Source organism: Tauraco erythrolophus, chromosome 5 (genome assembly GCF_009769465.1).
Source record: "Tauraco erythrolophus isolate bTauEry1 chromosome 5, bTauEry1.pri, whole genome shotgun sequence".
Taxonomy (NCBI): Eukaryota; Metazoa; Chordata; class Aves; order Musophagiformes; family Musophagidae; genus Tauraco; species Tauraco erythrolophus.
This window is the reverse complement of record NC_141469.1, coordinates 65,613,330-65,635,102: the sequence shown is the minus strand read 5'-3', so window position 1 is coordinate 65,635,102 and position 21,773 is coordinate 65,613,330. Positions and strand designations below refer to the sequence as shown.

Sequence of the window (21,773 nt, the reverse complement as noted above, 5' to 3'; positions counted from 1 at the left end):
TATACTTCGACTTGAAAGCAACTGCAAGGAAAAGCAGTACTGAAAGCTTTGTAATGAAATCTCTGTATTAGGTCCTGATCTGGAGAAACACATGTGCTTAACCATAAGCAGGTGAACAGTCCACAGAGTTGGTTATGCTACTCCTGTTTATAATGTTAAACACTTGTATAAATGTTTGCAGTGTTTGGCGTCAGAGGCGGCAGAAAATGCAGTCACTGGTTGCATGTTTTTAGGCAGGTTTTGTGGTGACAAACTGCCAGAAGTCCTTGCATCCTCCGACAGCAGGATGTGGATCGAGTTCCGCAGTAGCAGCAACTGGGTTGGGAAAGGTTTTGCAGCAATTTATGAAGGTAAGCCTCATACGACATTAAAAATGACTTGATTATGGAGGGAAAATATGAACTGGATACCTTTTGGATATTAAAAAAAAAAGTCAGAAATAAGCTAATATGAAATTGGTATTTTATTACTTAAAAGGAGACAGTATGTGTTAACTTACTAGACAAAACACTGAAACTCTTCTTGTGATCAGATTTCAGATGACCTCTTTTCCAGTGACACCACTGATTATATTTATAAGCATTTTTAATTAGTTATTTAATTAAATAAATGTTCATATTCTTAGTGTGTGGAAGAATTTCTTTGAGTACTTTCTGTTTATTCTTCAGAAAATCTGATTTAAATTTTCCATATGCTCTGGGATTACTTAATAGATACACTTCCACATACTGAGTATATTAGCAAGTCAACATTCACCTGTTTAAAATAGAGCCTGTTTTCTTAAATATTGAATCTATGGTAGTAAACTCTATGATTTAGTTGATATTCGCAGATCTTTAAATGATTATTATTATTTTAAATGAAAAGTGCATTTACTTTTCATGAAAACATTTTTTATTTATATTAGCTGTTTATTCAAATTCAGTGTAAGTTTGAAATGATAAACTGTAGGTTAAAATGCATAGCTAATTATAAAATATGAGATTTCTGTCTCATTTGTCTCTTTCTAAAGATTAGCAAATATTAAAGAAGAATGTTTATTAAATATATGTCCTAATTTTGGCTGGTATAGAGTTAAATTTTCCTTCTAGTTGCTGGTATAGTGCTGTGTTTTGGTTTAGGATGAGAAGTGTTGATAACACACTGATGTTTTAGCTGTTGCTGAGCAGTGCTTGCACTAAGTCAAGGGCTTTTCACCTTCTTATACTGCCCTGCCTGTGAGGAGGCCAGGGGTGCACAGGAAACTGGGAGGGGACACGGCCAGACAGCTGACCCCGACTGACCAAAGGGATATTCCATGCCATATAATGTCATGCTCAGTATATAAATTAGGGGGAAAGGTAGCTGGGGGACTGCTGCTCGGGAACTGGCTGGGCATCGATTGGTGGGTGGTGAGCAATTGCCTTGTGCATCACTTATTTTGTTGTTGTTATTATTTTCCCTTCCTTTTCTGTCCTATTAAACTGTCTTTATCTCAATCCAGGAATTTTACATTTTTTTTCCGATTCCCTCTCCCATCCCACTGTGGGGGAGAGTGAGTGGATGGCTGTGTGGGGTTTAGCTTCCTGCTGAGTTAAACCACAACAATATATTTCAAAGATGAACAAAAAGTAAAATTCAATTATTTTGGTCTTTTAATTATATTCTGTAAAATGTGTAGATTAGATTATCCATTATTCCTGAACACTGTAGGCACATTTAGACCTATCAGAAATGCTGAATTATATTCGCTGAAATATGTATAATGGTTTAAATGGATTGTTTTTTCAATAATTTATCCTTGGTAGACTTTTAAAGCCTTCTCCAGAATAATCTTATCACTAGTTTTAAAAAGAGGAGCAAAAAATGTCAGTTTGGGCATGGGGAACAGAAAACATTATTGACAATAAGAATTTTATGCTTTTATCAGCTATCTGTGGAGGTGAAATCCACAAAAATGAAGGCCAGATCCAGTCTCCCAATTATCCTGATGACTACAGACCAATGAAGGAATGTGTGTGGAAAATAACAGTGTCAGAAAACTACAATGTAGGATTAACCTTTCAAGCATTTGAGGTAAAGCCTTTTAACTGATCTCAGAAAAGCATCTAGTGGATAAGTGACAGTGACATTTAAGGGAATTCTTATAAACCTGTGAATGAATTTAAGAATTGTCTAGGAAAAATAAGCTCCGGAATCCAATTCTACTCTTCACGAAACCTTCCTTTCTGCAGAAATTTTAAAGAAGATTAAAAGATTTTTGTGTTTTATGTGCTATTTGAATTAGAATGTTTAAAGTACTGACAACAGTTGCAGTTTATGAACACATAATCCAGTTCAGGAAGGCTATTTTAATATTCTGTTAAATAATCGGGATTTTTTTCTCTTTGCTAAATCTTATTGTTAAAAAGAATATCTGTCTGGAAAGAAACCGCTGTGGTTTTTTGCTTTGGTTTTCAGAAGAAAAAAAAAACACAAACCAAACCTACTTAAATTCAGTTTACAGACTTACATTTAGAAGGGGAAGAAAAATAGTCATGGTGAGTCATACTTGCATCTTTAGTGTACATCTCACTGTGATTAACATTGCTAAACAATGATAAACTATTGTGTTGACAAAGAATAATAATATCTCATACATCTTTTCTATGCATACATGATATGCTGGCTTGAATTTTGCAAATAGTTTTAGTAATATGTTTTGAGTTCATTTGTTTAATTTGAATATGCTTCAGCAGTAATGACATGAAGAACACTCTTTTAATACCTAAACTTTTTGGCTTTATGGTGTGCATAGAAATAAACGCAAGTATTGTAAATATAGACAAAATTTCCAACCTGTAATTTTAGTCTTATGGATAGACTCCAGGGATGTGGCACATTTTTACTATGGCTGAAATTAATAATTTCACAGATTCTACTTCTTTTTCACTTCCTGAATTCATGTTGGGTCTAGTGCAAACAAGATCAGCTCTCCCTGTCCAAAGAGTTTTCCAAATGTCATTCAGACTCTGGCTTAAGGTTGCTTAACTTAGTATGTCAGTCTCTCTTTTTGAGCACTATTGAAAATGAACAATGTTTTCAGTAACTTGATATAATTTACTCACTAAATGTGGAGCTTTTCTAGTCTGCCATTCCTGCTCAGTATTTTTTTAGTTCGATCTCAAGAGAAATGGAATTATGTGTCTGCATAAGAGACTTACCACAATATTTGATCACCATGCAGATGCTCAGCGTTGGCCTACATGCAGGGTATATTATCTCTTGAACTGACCTCAGTTCAATATCACCTCTGGGAGAATCAAGCTTCCATCTCTTCTTATCTTTCAGGACCTTATTCTAATCACCAAACTGTGGACTCTTTGCAAGCGTGAAGATCACATGTTCATGCCTCACCATATAGAAAATAAAAGCAGAGGACCAGCAAATGAGAGCGCAATATAGTAGGCTACTGGTTGAGATTTTAAGAAGAAATGTCCAGTTTTCCCCACAGACTATTTAGTATAATGGCACTCTAGAGGTGAAACATGTGGACTGACACCTCACAAGAAGAAAGAGGAAACTGAGCAGGAAGTATAGTTGAGTGGCAGTCTCAAGTTAGTGCCCCTGCTAGATGTGCTTTGAATGAAAAAAAAAAAAAAAAAAAAAAATTTCTGACAGCAGGAACTTGAAAGGACATACTTTTCCAGGGAAAGTCTGAGCTGTGATTCCAGAGTGGCAAGATGCCCTTGAGCACCAAATGAGGTGCCTCAGAAAGGCTCAAGGCTTCTGTTCTATCTGCCTTCACGGTGTTTCTTACTGACTCGTCCACAGGGCTCCCGGCTGAGAGTGAGAGTTGCTTTGGAAACTGCTTTGAGGTGTCTTGCTTGGACATTCACCATTGGGTCTGATTTCCATTTCAGGTCCAAGTGCCTGAGCGTAGGTGTTCTGATTTTTGGTACTAAGTCCCTCTCTGGACTGAATCCTTGGTGCACTGCCCAGTAAAACAAAAAGTTGTTTAAAAATCACAGTTCTTTGTGCCAGCTGAGATCAAAAAAAGTAAATGTCAGGCCAAAGAGTTATTGCAGCATGTTTGTGAGAAAATTACTTCTCTGTCCTTTAAAAGGTACAGTTAAGTAAGAGGAATTCCCATTATCCATATTTAATGCTAGAAAAAATAACTGTATAAATAACCTTCACTCTGAAATGAAAGCACTAGGAAAGCTGAGAATTTCAAACTGTATCGTTGAGTCATGTTGTTTTGCCTGCTGTGGGCAATGCATTTTCCACTGAGTGTGGGATTACCCTTTCTTATTTGGCTGCCGGATGGGCAGCTATACTTTCCAGTATCTACATAACAGCAGAGATGTTGGAACTGGTGGCTCCATGTTTTTGCTTCATCTTTACAGTCACTTTTATTATGTTGTTCTTTGAAAATTAACAGTTCTCATATAATTTTTTTTTTTTAAAAGAACATTTATTGGCACAGTCTGAACAGCTAAGGCAATCCAGAGGGTTTGTAGAGCTGAGCTGTATTAATCTTCCTCATTTGAGTGACCCTGTTAATCTTTGTGCAGATAGTGTTCATTTAAATTATTTTTACATAAGTCAGGGAATAAAATTTGTCTGATCTTCTGATTCCACTAGGTATATGTCCCACCTTTTACAACTAAAGTCTATGACTTGAGTCAGATATGTTTACCTGTACTGGAATTTGACTCTATCAACAAATAAATTAAGAATGACAAAAAGGAATTGGAAGATTTCTCCTGAAATATGATTGCTCCTGGATTTGCTCTTCAAATCCCCTTCTCTTCTCTTTTTATTTATTTATTTGTTTTTAAGTAGTCTGGAATTTTTAACCAAATACATTTTAGTCTAAAGCAATATTTTTTTTCCAAAACTGAAACTATGTACAAGGAATTTTCTTTTCTTTTGAGAAGGTCTCTGGCTTTCCATATCATCAGGAGATTTCTTAGTATTTTCCTGTGCTTGTGTGCCCGTCTTAGGAATTTTTCTGGTGTTTTCTCAACTTAGTTCTCTTATGTCATTCAAATTCTGGATTTCCTCCAAGGCCTCAGGAGCCAATGGTATCTTTCATTCCTCTATAAGCAATGAATTTTTCTGTAAAACCTGTTTATTTATGCTTTTTTGAATTTGCTAAAATTTTACATATTTCTTCTCATGCACGTGTAATATCAATCTTGTGAAATTTTAATGCTCCAGTAAATAAGGTTTATAGAATCAGTCCAGTTACTATTAAACTCACTGGGAGTCCTTTCATTACCTTGAAGAGATTTTCTATCTTTGTAGTAGGATGAATAAGAGAGTATAGATCTTTGTAAGGCAGTGTTCTCAGATGACAGTGTGACATCTTAAAACCTGAAATACAGATAAGCAAAGTGCATTTTATACTAGTTCTTTTACATTGGTTACCAAGTGCCTTAACACCAGTTATCATTTCTCAAAACTACAATACTTATCTATTAGTTTATTTATAGATGTAATGCTTTAATCCCTTAACATAATAGTATTGATGATAATTATGGCATTACTTGCAGTAGTAGTACACTAAAAATAAATGAATATATGGTAGAATGACCGCATTTTGAAATGTTGTATTGAAAATCAATAGTGCTTTGTAAGTTGTTTGATTTTTGTGGTCTTAGGAAGTTTAGGAACTTATCGCTATACAAAATGGATTTTTAGTTGTTGCTGTCTGCCAAAACTAGAATGATTCTCAGAAAAGAAACTAACAATTCGCCTCAATGGGCATTTGGTATGTGTAACTCAAAACTTCACTTGACCTGTGGAAAAATCGGGTTTTCCTTATTGCCCCATAAAACATGGAAACATGGAAAAAGACAGATGTTAATTAAAAGTCTTGTGTAGTGAAATGACCACAGACGTGTGGGGAAAATATACAATTCCTTCATTGATGTTAGTGGGCTTTGGACCAGGCTACCTCTTTCTGCATCAGAGTGCAATATGATTTTTTGCTGAGATAACAAAGCAGGCTTTGTTTCAAGTTAGAATATGATGTCATGTGTTTAAAATTTATTATTTAGATTAATAAAAATTTGGAATTGGTATTATAGTGTCAAAAACTTACCAGTGCTCAGGTAGACACATGCCTGACCACATCAGTTGCAAACATGCAATTGCCATTGAAGTCAGCAATGAGTGGTTGCATCCCAGATCTTCTTGACTTTTCTCACTCATTTCCCAAACCCTGACTCAAAGCAATTCCTGAGCAAACAGCTAAGAAATCAAAGTAAATGGCAATATGGATTGTGCCAGAGAAGTGAGTAGGAGAAAATTACATATGGAAATCCTTGAAGAATTGGAAAGTTGGAAAGAAGACAGATGAATTTTGTAAGAAGGTTTCGTATTTTGATGCTGTTAAAATGAAATAAAATCAAACAGTCCCTTCCCCTGATTTTCCCTCTTACATAAAATAAGCAGAAATCCTAATGTGCTAAATGAAAGCTCCTTAGTCTGTGGTGGTTACTGAGCTTAGTGTTGTTCATAATGCACAATTAAAGCAGAGTATCAGCAGCCACTTGTACTAACTGTGTAGTTTACATGCAAGAAAAACTTCGTCTGGAGACAAGATGTGAGTTTTTCTGGGTTTGGTTTGATTTTGACTTCTTTGTAATTTTAACGGAATTTGGATGTGCTGAATTAAATTTCAGCTTCTCCAACCCCTTCTCTCTGACTGTGGGGTTCCCCCACCTCCTCCAGTCTACCTCACGATTCAGCTACTTAGTTGAACAATAGCTTTCTTAGAAGATTTATTTTTGAATGCTTGGATTTAGTTAATTCTTTTCTAACTAAGATGGTATATTACTTGAGTAACGTGAAGTAATCCTGCAGTAAAATGACCCAGATCAAGAGGGTTTTTATTTATCTTGGGAAAGATACTCTCTCAATAAAGATAGGCAGCATAAATTTTCTAGGCTATGGATAGGATCATATTGGGTCTGCTACTGCTTTCTTCTTTGGTGCAATTCTAAATCTGCAAATGCTATTATGTAAAGAGCACAAGACTTGCAACCCAAGTAGAAGTGCACACATTCCACTCACATGCTAGTTTATGTTTGGATGTAATCTGGCAGGATGTTTAAATGAGAGGTACATTTTCAGTTGTTCTGATTTCAGTAGGTTTCTCTGTCAGTATGGCAAAGATTCACTCATTGACTCAGAAAGTCAAAAGACGACACCTGAAATAAGGAATTGTGCGATAGAAAGCAGTCATATCAACAGAATAATAATTTTAGTTTTGTCGTCTGTTTTATTGGCTCCTTAAGAGCTGATGATTTTAGAAGTACGTTTGGATCTAATTCTACAGGTGCCCCAAACCCTTAATGCACTGTATTTTTTTTTACAGTTACCTTGCAACATCAGTGGGTAGTAACAAATTATGCTTTATTGAAGATAAAGGAAGAAAATAAAATATTGATCATCACCTGAAATAGCACAGGTTGATAAAGTCTAAAAATCTTATGCATATGAATAGTAATTTTTAATATTTCAAGACCAATTTATATTTCTGACTTAGTTATTGAACCATTAATCTTGTACACTCGTACGTACATGACAAAAGAGGACTTGAACTTAGAGTAGGAATTTGACAGACCATTGGGGACCTTAGAGATGAACGTGTCCTTTTTAGTTACTTTTTTGCAGTTAGACTGGTGTGTCCTGTGTAACAATCTCAAAATTATTTCTTCTTGTAGAAAACAAGTATAGTTAAAAACAGTCCAGTGATGCTTGTTCTTTTCCTCATCTTCCTGGTGTTTGGACCTTAAAGAGAGATCTCTAACCTTAACTTTGAAAAAATTTTATTCTGTTTATTAGCTGATTGATATTTGATATTTATGGTCAAGTTCAAATAGATCACTTTAAAAATAATTTTTTACAGATTGAAAGACACGATAACTGTGCATATGACTACTTGGAAATTCGAGATGGAGCAAATGAAAACAGTCCTTTAATTGGTCACTTTTGTGGCTATGACAAGCCAGAAGACATTAGATCTACCTCTAATACACTGTGGATGAAATTTGTTTCTGACGGAACTGTTAACAAAGCAGGATTTGCAGCTAACTTTTTTAAAGGTAAATATTGAAATATATTTTGGGAGCTGTGCACTGCTTATCACTTGGTTTTGTACTGGAAAACATATAATAGGATATGAAAAATATTTTTCAACTTATTTTGTCTAAAATCAGTTCTGTACTGTCTCCAGCATATTTTACTACCTGAGTATGTAATTTTATCAAATGAGAACAATTGAGATCTATCTCCTTATAAATTATGTCCAAAGAATGAAGAGAGATATTCAGTGCAACTTCCTGCTCTCTTCAGGTTCAAATGAACAGTTCAGTTTTGAAATATCTTTGAAACATATCTTATCTTGCAAAAAAATGTGGGTTTTTTTGACATATTGTGTTATCAAACATAAGGTTAAACAGTATAATCACAACAGAGGCAACTTGGTCTTTTCTGTTAAGGTTTTTTTCTTTTGTCTAAATGTGTTTTTTCTAATCCTGTTACTGCAATAGACAACTTTATCAATTTATGACTTTCTGTAAGCAAGAAAAAAATAATACCATTGAGAAATCATACAGTGACCAATGGCCTCACAGTCTCCCTCCAGTTTTGGGATGGGTGTGTGTCATACAATTGCAGCTATACCCGCACCAGTTGGTGCATAGGGAGTGTGTAATTCTTACCCTGTGCTACCCATGGTGACACCTGAAATACACGTCACACCACCAGGAGAACCTTTTTGCTCTTTTGAAAAGCCACAATCTGGGACTTTTTTCACCCTAACTGTTAGTTTTCACTGTAGACAATCATCACCTTGAAGGCTGTAGACGTGAGTGGGAGCTCTGTTTTATTCTGAAGAGATTATTTGTCCTGGTATAGGAAACAATATTTCAACATCTGAGGAATATTTTAACAATGAATCTCGTGGGTATACTTCAGACCTAGTAGAGATAATACATTATTCCTTTCCCTCCCCCATCTCTGATGCATCTTGTTCTCTTTAATATCAGTAGAATGAAAACCTGGGATTTGAGGATTCTGTTAATCTGTTCTTGAGTATGAATTTGGGCTAATACACAAATTGATTCTGTTGGAGATAAAGTGCCCTTCAAGTGACCCTGCTGTGGATTTTCGATTTTTCTTTCAATATTTTATACAACCTTTAGATTATGGCTGCCTGAATTATTGTATGCTGCCCACAAACTGCTTATAAATTAGGTCTGCAGCTGTCAGTAGGTATTGTTGTAAAAAAACCCACCCAATCCCCACAAAGGACAAATTTTTATTTTCTCCATTGCAGGTCTCCTTAGCGTTTGAAAATGCTCTAGTCAGCAACCAGAGTGTGTTATATAGTGCACCTTATAATGGCATGTGTACAGCTTTCTGGGTTAATATTGATCCAGCAATTACAGCTGAGGAAGGTAATTATTTAACACGTTTTTGCATTCTTCCCTGTCTTGGCAGAGGAAGATGAATGTGCCAAACCTGACAATGGTGGCTGTGAGCAGCGCTGTGTAAATACTCTGGGCAGCTACCAGTGCGCCTGTGATCCTGGCTATGAACTTGGTCCTGACAAAAAGAGTTGTGAAGGTACAGTGCCTTGCTGTGTTATGGGCTCTTAAAGCTCACAGAGTGACATCACTTGAGTGAAAGGCCACACCTTTCCTATGCTCTGTCCTAGCAGTGTGAGATCTGTGGAACCCAGCCTGGAAAACCAGTGCTCCCTTTTAAGTAGTGGTGCCGGGGGGACGTCTGTCCACAGCAGTCATCATCGTCCTATGTCTGTCACTAATTTAGCTTTACAGGTTTTGCTGTTAGTCTATTGGGAACGATGCAAAGCAGAACTTTGTATCTCCCCAAACCACTTATTACATTATTCAGACTCATTAAAGCAAAGTCTTCCCCCGCGCATAAGGAGACAATTATCAGCAGAGCAATGTGCCACTGTCTGAGGAGTATCTGATGATCCCTCTGACCACCTCTGGCTGGGGTGTGACTGGGAAGGTGTCTGGTATAAAGAGCAGCAGGATCCTTTATTCTAGCTAAAAGTTCAGAGAAATCCTCCCCACTCCCAGTCAGATTGTGGATTTTTCTTGCTGGAAACAAATTCTACATTTCAGGGTGAGAAAAGCACATTGAAATAATCATTTGGAGAAATAAAAACCTGATAAATGGAAGTCTGTGTAAACAGACTTTGGTAAGAAAAACTTGTGCATTTTAGATCTATTTCATATCAAAGGAAAGAAGCAGAAGCTTTTGATTATTACATACCGATTCTTGTTTGATTTTTATTCATAAACACCAGTAAATTCAGGGATAGCACAAATTATTCTTATCTCAGTTTATCTGTTTGTTTCAGCAGTGAATGGAGTTTGAAAATTGGAGTGCTCAGGGTTATGGTTTTCTTCCAGTGTGATTCTCTGGTCTCTCTCTTTCCCTGGTTTTGATTTGTGATTTGTCACAATTTTGGGTGGTTTTGCTTAGTGTTTTTGCACTTTCTTCTTTTCCTTTGGTTCTGCAGGGTTGAGTTTTTTGCTTGTTTTGTGTGTGTGTGTGTCTGTGTGAGGTGGTGATAGTCCTAGTCTACAGGCGTGTTAGACTGCAGCTCTCATCAAGCTAGTGGGTTCTTTGGTTGTTTTTTTTTTCTTTCCTCAACTTTATTAGTGAGCACATTGGAAAAACATTTTATTTCAAAAAGCCTATTGTATTAAGATGTCTGCATATTTAGGCAGTATGCAGAAAGTAAGGTTAGTCTAACGAGGGCCATGAAGACAGGTTTGATCTCTGGGCCTTTGGTCATTGGCCCAAATTTATGTAAGGAATTTGATTTTGTCTGCCTGCTGATCTGAGTCAGAATATGAGGAGAGATCACCAGTCTTGCAGAGGACTCTTCTCTTTGCCTCTGAAAAATAGAGAAGGAATACCTCCCTGGCAGTCAAACAGAAAAGCAGCTCTGGCAAAAAGAGGAGTCGTTCAAAGCAGCGCATTGCAGCATGGAGTAAAATCCCTGAGCTGTCCCTTAAAGTGTAAATGCATTTGTTCCATGCAAGGTAGTACTCACTGTATGTAGATACTATTTGGCACAGCTGAATTAGAATCACTGTGTAGTCACAGTGAGCATTACACTGTAGTTGTAGTTTGGGAATTTGGGGGTGACCTAGCCGTATTAATTCACACACGATGTCAGAGTAGAAGCCTCTAATGCAGAAACTCTGCCCAATGCTTTGCTGCAATGTTGACATGCACAGAAAATTGTTTCATGCTGGTCTAATCCAAATCTCCCCTGCTGGCAGCATATTAGAAGGCTTTAAGAGGTTTGAGGTTTTTTTTTTTCTATATTTCCATGTTTCCCACCATTGCCTCAAGGGACAATCGTGATGTTGAAAAGCAGAAACTGAAAACTAGCAGTCAGTTGTCACCCTGACCCAAACCGGATCATTTTGGGGTATAACTTGTGTCATCTGAGTGTGATCTCTAAACCTGTGCCCTGTATTTTTTGACACACTGAGGTGTGACCCGGGGTCTTAGTGCTCCCAGCCCTGTCGGATTACCTTTCTGTGAAGTCCTTTTCGTGGAAAGCCAGGTGCCAGGAGGAAGACTGGTGTATGTCTGCTGGCCAAGTGTGCCGACACAGGAACTGGAGAGTTCTCCCAGGTGTGTTAGATGAAGTAGGTGTAGTGAGGGAGACCATCAGCTAGACAGGAATATCTTCCCGCACCAGCTCATTAGAAAGAGATTTGTGGACGATTTCCAGTGCTGTCACAGTGCTGGAATGGTATCAATGGAGGAGAGTGTGATCGAGAACTCCTGCAAATCCCATTACTTTCCTTTTTTTTTTATGTTTTTTTTTTTTCCACAGGTGGAAAAGATTAATGTGTTTATCCTTTGCTATCTGAACTGCATTGACAATAGTACAGTATTGTTCTGTTGTATGGAGATGACTCTTATTTCCAAATATGTGCCAAATAGGTGTTTTCTCTGTTACTTGAACATCCATACTTCAGCAAAAGTAGTTGCGACTGGAAAGTACGTGACTGCTATCCCAAAGAAGTGACCCTATCTAGCAGGTTATGGGAGGCCTATTCAGCTATATGAGCTGAGACAGGTAGGGCTGATTCTGGATCAATAATCAAGAACAGAAGCTGAGGAAACGCGAAGCGCATCTTAAGTAGTCTTTCTGTCAGAAGAGGGGTGGTCAAGGTCCTGGGGAGGGTGGTGAGGTCAGAGGACTTGCATGGGAAAGGCTGTGAGAGAATAACCAGAGTCTCTGGAGGGAAGGGAAAAGAATGAATATGATAACGCCTCATGTAGTCCTGAAACTTATCTCTGTCCGCAAACCTGCAAGCTGTTCAAGATAGGGGCTGTCTCCTTCTCTTTGTTTGCACCAAGCATGATAAAACAAGATTCTGATTATTCTGTCTGGGCATTACAGCAGTATAAGTAATGAGAGGACTGAATCTTCTCAGTGTGCTTCTGTTTATAGTAAAACACAGTTTCAGTTAAGAAACAATGCTCTCCCTTTTAATTTTACAGCTGCTTGTGGAGGACTCCTGACAAAGCTAAATGGGACTATAACCACACCAGGGTGGCCCAAAGAGTATCCTCCAAACAAAAACTGTGTGTGGCAGGTGGTTGCCCCAACGCAATACCGAATTTCAATGAAGTTTGAGTTTTTTGAGTTAGAAGGGAATGAAGTAAGTAACCATGAACAAAGAACTACGTAATCTGCTACACGCTAAACAGTTTCACAAGTATTCAAAAATAGATACTGTCTTGTAAAACCCTTGCTGACTTCATGTGCTGACAATAACCATAGATATTCTTGTTTTCGTTTTGGGACTGTTTCTGGATTCTTTCAAAACAAACATGGAGAGAATAGCTCTCTTTTACATATCATCTAAATGTATATGTATTACAAGAAATTTAAAAGAAATGTTCTCTGCTGAGTCTCAGCTGACTTTTTTTTATCAACAAAGTAAAACAGAGCAAATGGCTGAGGCATATTGGAAAGAATTCAAGAGAAGAAAATCTGGAGAAACCAAATCATCTTTACAGACTATGACTACAAAGAATACACATAAGCTCTAGTTAGTGACGGAGTGAGGGAGCGTTTAAATCACTTGCAAGTATCTCATGGGGGGAAAATTTTAAAAGGACCAGTACCAGAAATAAGGCACACCATAAAGACAGCAGCATTTGAGGTGGGCAGCCTGTGGAAGTATGGACGATCTTGTGCCCAGGTGGGATAGAGGGGCAGGGCAAAGCCCTCCATGTGGTAAGGGCTGCTCCCTACAGCTTTGAAAAAAGTCGTGGGTGTTCCAGTGTTTTTCAGGTGCAAATGAGTAAGATATGGATTTCAACATCAACTTCTCAGCCCCTGTTCTGCTTTCTAGGCACTGCTCTGTCATACTGTTGAGTTCCCCTGCCATGCTCTAGCCATCATGTTCTGTAGCTGTCGAGTTTATCTGCGTGTTCTTCACATGGTGTTAAGAACCTAAATCCCAGGATGTTATTTCTGACTTAAAAAAATTTCTAGCAACATATTTGATATGAGAATGAGTTGTGTTTTGGGCATGAAATCTGAAGTGGCAAAAGTTGGACTTTAATTTATAACTAAGAAACAACCCAGCCGTGGCTTCTCAAAAATGTCTCAAAATCATGTGCAGAGGCAGCAATGTGAGATTTTATTTATTTTTTTTTAAATAATTTAAATCCATGAAATCCCAACTTTTAATGATTTATATGTTATACTCATACCTTGTTATCATTGTTACAAGAATTGCAGGTGTAATAAAAGCTTACAAGTCCCGAAGAATTAAAATTTAATTACCATTTGCACGAATCATAAAACATTTCTCCTGTGTTTTTTTGATACTTAAGCCAGATTTTGCAAGGAAGACACCTTGCAAGTTAAGTCAGTTTTCTAAGGTCATACAAGACATATATCTTAAGCAGATTTGAAAAAAAAAAAAAAAAAAGATGTTTTTGAACATTTAGAACTTTGGATTGATCCTCTCCTGTGCTACTAAATCTCAGCTTTGTACCATTAAATAGTAGTACTAAGAATGATACCTGTGAAAATCAGAAGAAACATATCTGGAACATTCTAATATATTGTCTGAGTGCAGACATAAAATGTATACGTTTCGCAAATGCTCTATTTTTTTTTTTTAATAGAAACTCCATTTAGGACCAAGTTTAATATGTCTTTTCCTATATTTCAATTTTAATATTTTACACTTACATTTCACAATTTTGATTTTACATTTAACGTGTAAGATTTTTTTTAAATATTGTGTAATATGAAGGAAGTTACACTTAATGAAATTAGATTTCACTTCTAATCTAAAGCTATGAAACTGTCAAAACTCACCACTGATGTATTGCTGAAATAGCTGGGATTTGTTAACGTCGTGAGCTATATTTGAAAATCACATGCATTCACATTAATTTGTCTTGCAGTTAATATAAATCAGAGTGTGGCAGTAACTCCAGTTTTATAAATCTCTGTGTAGTAGCTTCAGCTGAATTAGTCACTTTCCAACTCTGCAACATATGAAATTTGTTCCAGTAACAATGAAAATGTAATCTACTTCTAGAATGTATTATATTCAAAAAAATTGGAAATGTTGACCATCATTTAATATTTTATAGGGAGAGAGAACCTAAAAAAGGCCAAAACATTCTTTTCTATAGTTCTCCTCCAGCTTCCCTGACATTTCTTTTTTGACTAAAAACTGCGGTTTGTCAAATATAACTTGGATTTAATGGACAATCTAAGCTTTTATGAATCCTCCTGACCACTATTTTCTCTTAAGCTATTAATTGCAGACAACTGGGACATTTTTGATTAAACGATTGATAGTTGAGCCTAAGAAGCTTAGAAGTTTTTGGGTGGAAGGCTTTAGGTTGACCAAGGGATTATGAACTGAAAGTATTATCATGAATAGTAGGCCTTGCATAAGGCTTTTTTATTCCATTATTTTACTTTATTTTTTAACCTTTTAATGAAAATGTCATGCATCAGCCCTCCAAATTCTAGCTATGCTACACTTAAAGAAAGATATACATAGTTTTAATAATGCAGATTTATATATTTGTAAATAAAAGAATATATCTCAAATACATTATGGTAAAAAACTATCTTTTAAGTTTCTAAGTGATGATTAGTATTTTTAAAAAAATCTATGAGATGCAAGCAGTAGAAGGTTTGTAGGTTCTAGGTATGTGGTTCGTAGCGCAAAGATAGGTATAATTTTTAAGATGAGTATTTCTAGATTTTAGTGTAATGTTACGGGAATTTTTATTTTTTAGATTAAATGGAAATGTTACTAAGCATGTTGAAATTTATATACTAAACACAGATTAGTAGCTATCAAAATATAGCTTGAATGTAATGCATAGTGTAGCTATGCCTTAATGACCTTAAATATTCTTACTCAAAGCCAGTGAAAGTTTGTAACAAATGTTTTCAGTGTCAGCGAAAAGTGACAAGATATATCATTATTGTATTATTAAGCAGCATATACCAATTGGGGTTCTTGCATTTGTAGATAACTTCATGCTTTGCTTCTCGTTAGCCAAAAAAAATATTTTCTTTCTTTTTTCAGGTTTGCAAATACGATTATGTAGAGATTCGTAGTGGCCTTTCTTCTGATTCTAAACTCCACGGTAAATTCTGCGGTACAGAAGTGCCTGAAGTTATCACCTCTCAGTACAACAACATGCGAATTGAGTTCAGATCTGACAACACTGTGTCAAAAAAAGGCTTCAAGGCACACTTCTTCTCAGGTACTGAAAATCACTCTTGTGTACCTGTGAGTGACTCTGAGCATACGCTGACTAGATGGAGTGAATACTATATTTTGGTAGGAAAGTGAATGGCCTTTTCCCTTATAATTTTCCTGGTAGCTTTGACTTTGTTTTATTTACATAAGCGTAAATCACCCTCCTGTCTTAAAATACTCTTCTGAATTTTAATGTCTGTATGTAGCAGAAAATATATGTAATGCATATCTATATTTTTTAAAAAGGGAAGAGACAAATGAACTTTGTGAGATACAGAAGAAAAAAGCAAATTTACTAAGTGTTTTTAAATTTTGATTAGATTTCTTTTATCCCAAGTTTTGTTACTATGTTTTCAAATACCAGTTGAAACGTGATAGGAATTACGTACATTGTACACATTTGTTTAACATTATGGGCTCTTTCTTGCCAAACTCTGCGTTTCTTAATGTTTTTCAGAAGAACAGAATTTAAGACCTTGCTCTTGCAAAAACGTGTGTCTTTTTAGTTATGAGTGTAATTTCACTGAAGCAGATCAGAGTGATGGAAGTTCGTATCATCTGAGGACATATATTGTTGAATAAAGTTAGACACGAGTGAAGCTGAAGATGTGAGGAAATATTTGCGCAACAGTGGTCTCTGCAATTACCCTTTGAGCCTAGACTGTAATAATCTAGCTGTGACAGGTTACCACCTGGTGTTAGTAGTGGAATTTTGCTTAGTGTTTCTCTTGTGTGTTTACACACACACACACGGTCATAGGTATGTTATCTTGTGTAAAACAGCACAAAAAACAGTCCTGTGTGCCCACCTCCCCAAGCTGTATGTCATCCAGAAGCATTTGGGATTTGAATTCTGCCCCAAATTTTCTGATAGCAGTTAAAAATCTGAATCTGGAGAATCCTGATTATGTTTAGCATGCAGCAAAATGTATTACCAGGCACTGTTATTAGCATTTGTTTGCTAGAATATTTTGTCAAAGCTGAAATGAAAATGGTATTTCATTGTATAGCTTTAGTAACTGATAACAGCGATGACCAAGTAATAAGAATCAGTATATATATATATATATTCATATATTCATATATAAGTGATGTGGTTTGGAAAGTGAGGAAAACAACTGTCAAGACAAACAGTTTAGATTTTCAGTGTATTCTCATTATGACTACTTTGATTTTTTTCTTAAGCAAATATGAAAGATGAAAAAACTGAAATTAACAATGATTTTACCTCCTCTAAAGAGTATTATTTTTTCTAGTAATCACTTTTCTCTGGTCATAGTCTTTCAGATCCGTCTTTATGTATAGTAATACTTTTTACTTTTAAATCTATTTTTTACATTAGAAAGAAGCTTTCAAAGTTTACTTATTATTTGTAGTAAACGTGTGTACACACAACAGAGCTTCCTCTTAGAAACAGCTACAAAACTGGTAATTTCATGTAGGCCTAGTAGTGCCAGCAAGAATTGTCACATATTTTGACTTTTTACAAGAATAAGTATTGACATGTTCCAGTTCTAAAAATGGCACACAAATTAAACTTGTTATATATTTTTAGGATCTATACAGTTATGCCAGATAAGATTGGCAATGATAGCTTTGTAATTTGTGTAAGCTCTGTAGTTAAGAAGTTGTGTTTTGTGGACATGCTGAACGTTTCTGTTTATACTCAGTTTAAATTTTGGTTTTCTTTAAAGTGATAGTTCATTTTCACATATTTATTTATTTATTTATTTATTTAAGTGATTGTTTAAATGATCGATTAATGTTACGAGTGGGTTCTAGGAAGAAATCAGGCCAGTGCTGTATGTTGGGGAAAGACTAGACTGTAATTCATGGAGTTCAAAGCATCAGATTGTAATCCTTCATAACCATTATTTCCCTTGCTTTTTTTCAGTTCTGAATGAAATATTCTACCCTTCCCCTCTCAAGGATGTAAACAGTTTTTTTCTGGTTATTTAAAAAAGTTTTAAATGACGCCATTGATCATTAGAATAAATTCATTAGCCCGAGATAAGTCTGATCTGTTTTTTAATGAATACATGTATATGATGTGTCCTGGATATAGTATATATCTAATTCCCTTCAAAGAAAGATAGTTTGATATAAATAGTCTTTGAGCCTGTAAGTATATAAATTTACTGAATGTTTCATAATGCATTTCTGCCATAATATCTTCTCTCGTTTCATATGAGTTCAGAGACTTTGAATTTTATTTTTAATCTTTCTCAATTCTCTTCCAGTTGTTATCATTTCTAGCAGATTCTATTCTTCTGTGTTATCTGGCTTTCCCCTTTTGACTATATTTTCTGATCAAAACAGAAACTTTGTAGTGCTTGACAGAAATCAAACTTCTGAACTTAAAGCATCTAGAAAGAGGTTGTCATCTCTGAATAATTCACCAGAAAAAATTCTCATGGTGGTCAGAAAACACTATAAATTTCTGACCACTGAATTCCTTACTATAATATGCTATTGGCCGGTCAATGAAGAATGAACTTGAGACTTCAAGTATTTTGATTTTTCAGAGTTGATAACTGGTCACTGTTCAGCTGATGAAGTGGAGTTTTTTGCCTATTTATGTCTTCAAAATACAATACTGTTAGAATGATATTTTTGGAGAAATACTTCATGCTAGTGCTTAAGATACTTGCTGGAATTTGTTTAACAGTTATATTAATTAAATCACAATAGAAATATGTATAAGCATTTAGTTATAAAGACTTACATCATGAAAAAAATCAATAATGAATGAAACTCTGCATCTTGCAGTCTGTTCACCAGTAAAGGGCATATGCAGCGCTCAGCAAGAGAGACAAGTGGATAAATTGGATTAGGAACTGTAATGTGTTCCTCAAGCACAGCCAAAGAACACTTCTTTTTTTTTTTTGCAACTCTTTTGGTGTTGAATTCTGCAGCCACGGCCATAGTTGAGAAAGCATGGCCCAGATCCAGCTCAGACAACAGAAAGCAGTTTTTGGGTGGTTGGAACCCACTGTGATAAACTGTGAAAGCAAACAGTGACACAGGGCAACAGATGACCTTCATTAGGAAGGTATTTATGTTGATATAAGACAACATGTAATTACATTTTTGGCTGTAAAATGGTGTTAACAGCCAGACAGGTGCTACTGGAAAGTGAGAAAAACTTTTTTTTCAACAATCTGTAAAATTTACATTTGATGGGATAGTTCTGAAGAAAACTCAGTTGCGAGCCATTGCAGGAATCTAGCAAATCTCCAAAGACACTCTTGTATATTTATGATTGAGTTTCCTGTATAAAGAGAAGAAACCAGGGAGTCATGATATATTAATTTTTTGAAACCTTTATTAAAGCTTTTTGGAATTTGATGTTAGTATTCTAAACTAAAAGCTTCCAGTAATTAGGTTTTATTGTTTCTCTCGCTTTCTTCTGTCCGTCTCTCTCTCTCTCTCTCTCTCTCTCCTCTGGTTAGAAGACAGTGACCTATTGCAGTCTGCTGGGCCCATAGGACTAGAGGAGAGTAAAATAACTCCCTAAATTTACCCTAGGGACGAAAAAAGATAATATTATTTTTTTTCTATGATGTTTCCAAGAAGATAGCTTAACTATTTCTTTACATCAGTCTTTGTGTAATCAAAGTTGTGTGATCAATACCTAGTTATAATATGTCACTAAACGGCTTCAATTTATTGTAAGTTCTAGAGTTACTTCAGTGTTTTAAATAAACATGATTCTTTGCATGATCATTAAAAACATACATGGTGTTTGATGCAATATAGAAATGAGGTTTGTTGGGACGTTTTTTCTTGAGTGATGATTCACTGAGCAGATAAAAAGAGAAAACTAGAGAATGTTTCTTGCCTTGAGCAAATTTCCTTTGGAGCACAAACTCATCTCTGGTGCCATCCTGGTACATTTCTTTTCCACAGACAAGAAAGCTGCCTGCAAAGAGAAAATTTTTGTTTTTGAATCTTGCAAGGACTTGATACAGGTCCCTTCAGGCCGAGTACGTATTATTCACAGACTGGTGGCCTCTGAGGGTCTCAGAGGTACGACCATTTGTCCTCTGAATGATTCAATCTAACATTTTGTTGAGAATGGATCTTTCCCTGTTCTGAGTACTGAAATGAGAAAAGAAAGTATCCATTCAAAATGGGGAGACTCATTTCCATCTGTCAGCATAACAAATGGCTTTGTTTTTATGTGGCAAAACATTTGTTCCTATAACTAATACAGACTAATTGTTTTTTCATGAATTTTGAAACTGGGCAATCAATTTGACAGAAAGTCTGTTCCGAGTTATGAAGTGTGAGGAAGGCTTGTTCAACAGTTGCATCCTTGATTAACCATGTACAAGTAATTATTGTGGTTCAAATATGTTCCAAAGCTTTCCCTTTCTACCTTCTGTCCGTTGTTTTATCTCTGAGGAGGTACAACATGGGACCATTTGCTTATGCACTTGTCTCTTAAGAGATTATTTTACAGAATATAAGCTTATTTAATGTTAAAATACTTTTCAGAATTTTCACACAGTTTGGTGGAAGATGAAAATGGACAGGGCTTTTACTTAGAATTTGTGTACCTACTCTGTACTTGAAAGCCTGACTTGAATGCATTTTGAGCTCGCCTTCCATTTAATTTGTTATTTTGGTAGAAAACTACAAACTAATGCTTAGGAGGGGGAGTACTGAAGAGTTTTGTTCGTATTATATCTAATTTCTCATTTGCTTGTTACTGTTCTTCACTTGCAACATGGAGTTAATTTATGATACTGCTTGCTTTTGCAAAGATGAAAGATTAAAAATCTGGTTTGAAATGAAATAGATTTACTACCTCAGATTGGGACTTGCATTGCAAGGTGCATAAATAGTGTATTGTGCAACTTTTATGCTTCTTTCATCATCAGAATGACGACTAGTATAAGCCTTTGGATGTGTGATTCTGGGAGCTGTCTATATTTTCGACTGTTTCTTAACCTTCAGATCTGTTCGCATCTGCAGAAACTTTCTGAAAACATTTGATGCAAACAGATTTGAGATTTACAGGACAAAATGCAGTGGTTGCTTGGATTCGACTTGCAGAATTTATCTATAAATGTACATTATCATCATTTATTATGAGTAGAAGCTGATTTTTACAGAAAGACCTGCAAGTCAACAGGTCAAGTGTTGCATACTTCTTGCCAGGTAAATCTGATATGTATGCAATTGTAATGCAAACATCCTTTGTTGTGTTACTGAATATTGAGTGTCAGTAAAGGCAGAAAAAAAAATACATGAGTAGGACAACAAAAAGAGACTTAAATTATCCACAGTGGCTTGTAATCTATAGAAATTCTTAACTGTACCTACTGCAGTCTGAAACATCACATGTTACCTTGTTTGGAGATAATGCTCGCTGCTGCTTTCCAAGGTACACGAGGCTGAAGAGGGTGAATGCTCTGCATTCCAGCCCTGCAACAACTAAACCTCTGGGATGACCACAATTTCTTTATTCTTTTTCCTCCTCTCTTTTGCATATTGAAATGACACCTTTTTTTTTTAAAATAAGTGTGTGTGTTTATATATGCATATATTTATATAGGTATATCTTTTATATGTCAGGATTTATATATATGTGCCTACACATATATAGGTATATACATGTGCATACATATATGCATGTATGTGTACATATATGTGAGGAGCAGTGTGCCCCTTTCAAGTGGACCAGCCTCACCTAAAATGACAACAAATGAATGACATAGAAGGGTGGCAGCTGAGGCCTCTTGCTAGAACGACAGCCTGTTAATCTAGTTTGGCTTTTTTCCATGCAATGAATTTGTAGCTGTTTAATGCAGGTCATGTTTCCTCTCCTGTTCTCTGCTTTACTTCTAACACACTAAAAGCTCTTTTGAAGGATTATATGGTAATAAACAGAACTGCATGCTATATTGTAGATCTCATTGAAATAACTAATGCCAGTTTCTTTTGTATGTTTTTCAATGAAATGTT

General features: G+C 35.8%; 1 protein-coding gene across 1 annotated transcript in view; it reads left to right on the top strand.

Moving 5' to 3' along the window:
• TLL1 (tolloid like 1) overlaps positions 1–21,773 on the top strand; it is a 137,478-nt gene that overhangs the window by 100,836 nt on the left and 14,869 nt on the right. The window contains exons 11-16 of the mRNA XM_086611521.1: positions 234–350; positions 1,910–2,055; positions 7,883–8,078; positions 9,478–9,603; positions 12,547–12,707; positions 15,624–15,804. Of these exons, the coding sequence (XP_086467647.1) occupies positions 234–350; positions 1,910–2,055; positions 7,883–8,078; positions 9,478–9,603; positions 12,547–12,707; positions 15,624–15,804 (927 nt within the window). The remainder of the gene's footprint in view (positions 1–233; positions 351–1,909; positions 2,056–7,882; positions 8,079–9,477; positions 9,604–12,546; positions 12,708–15,623; positions 15,805–21,773) is intronic.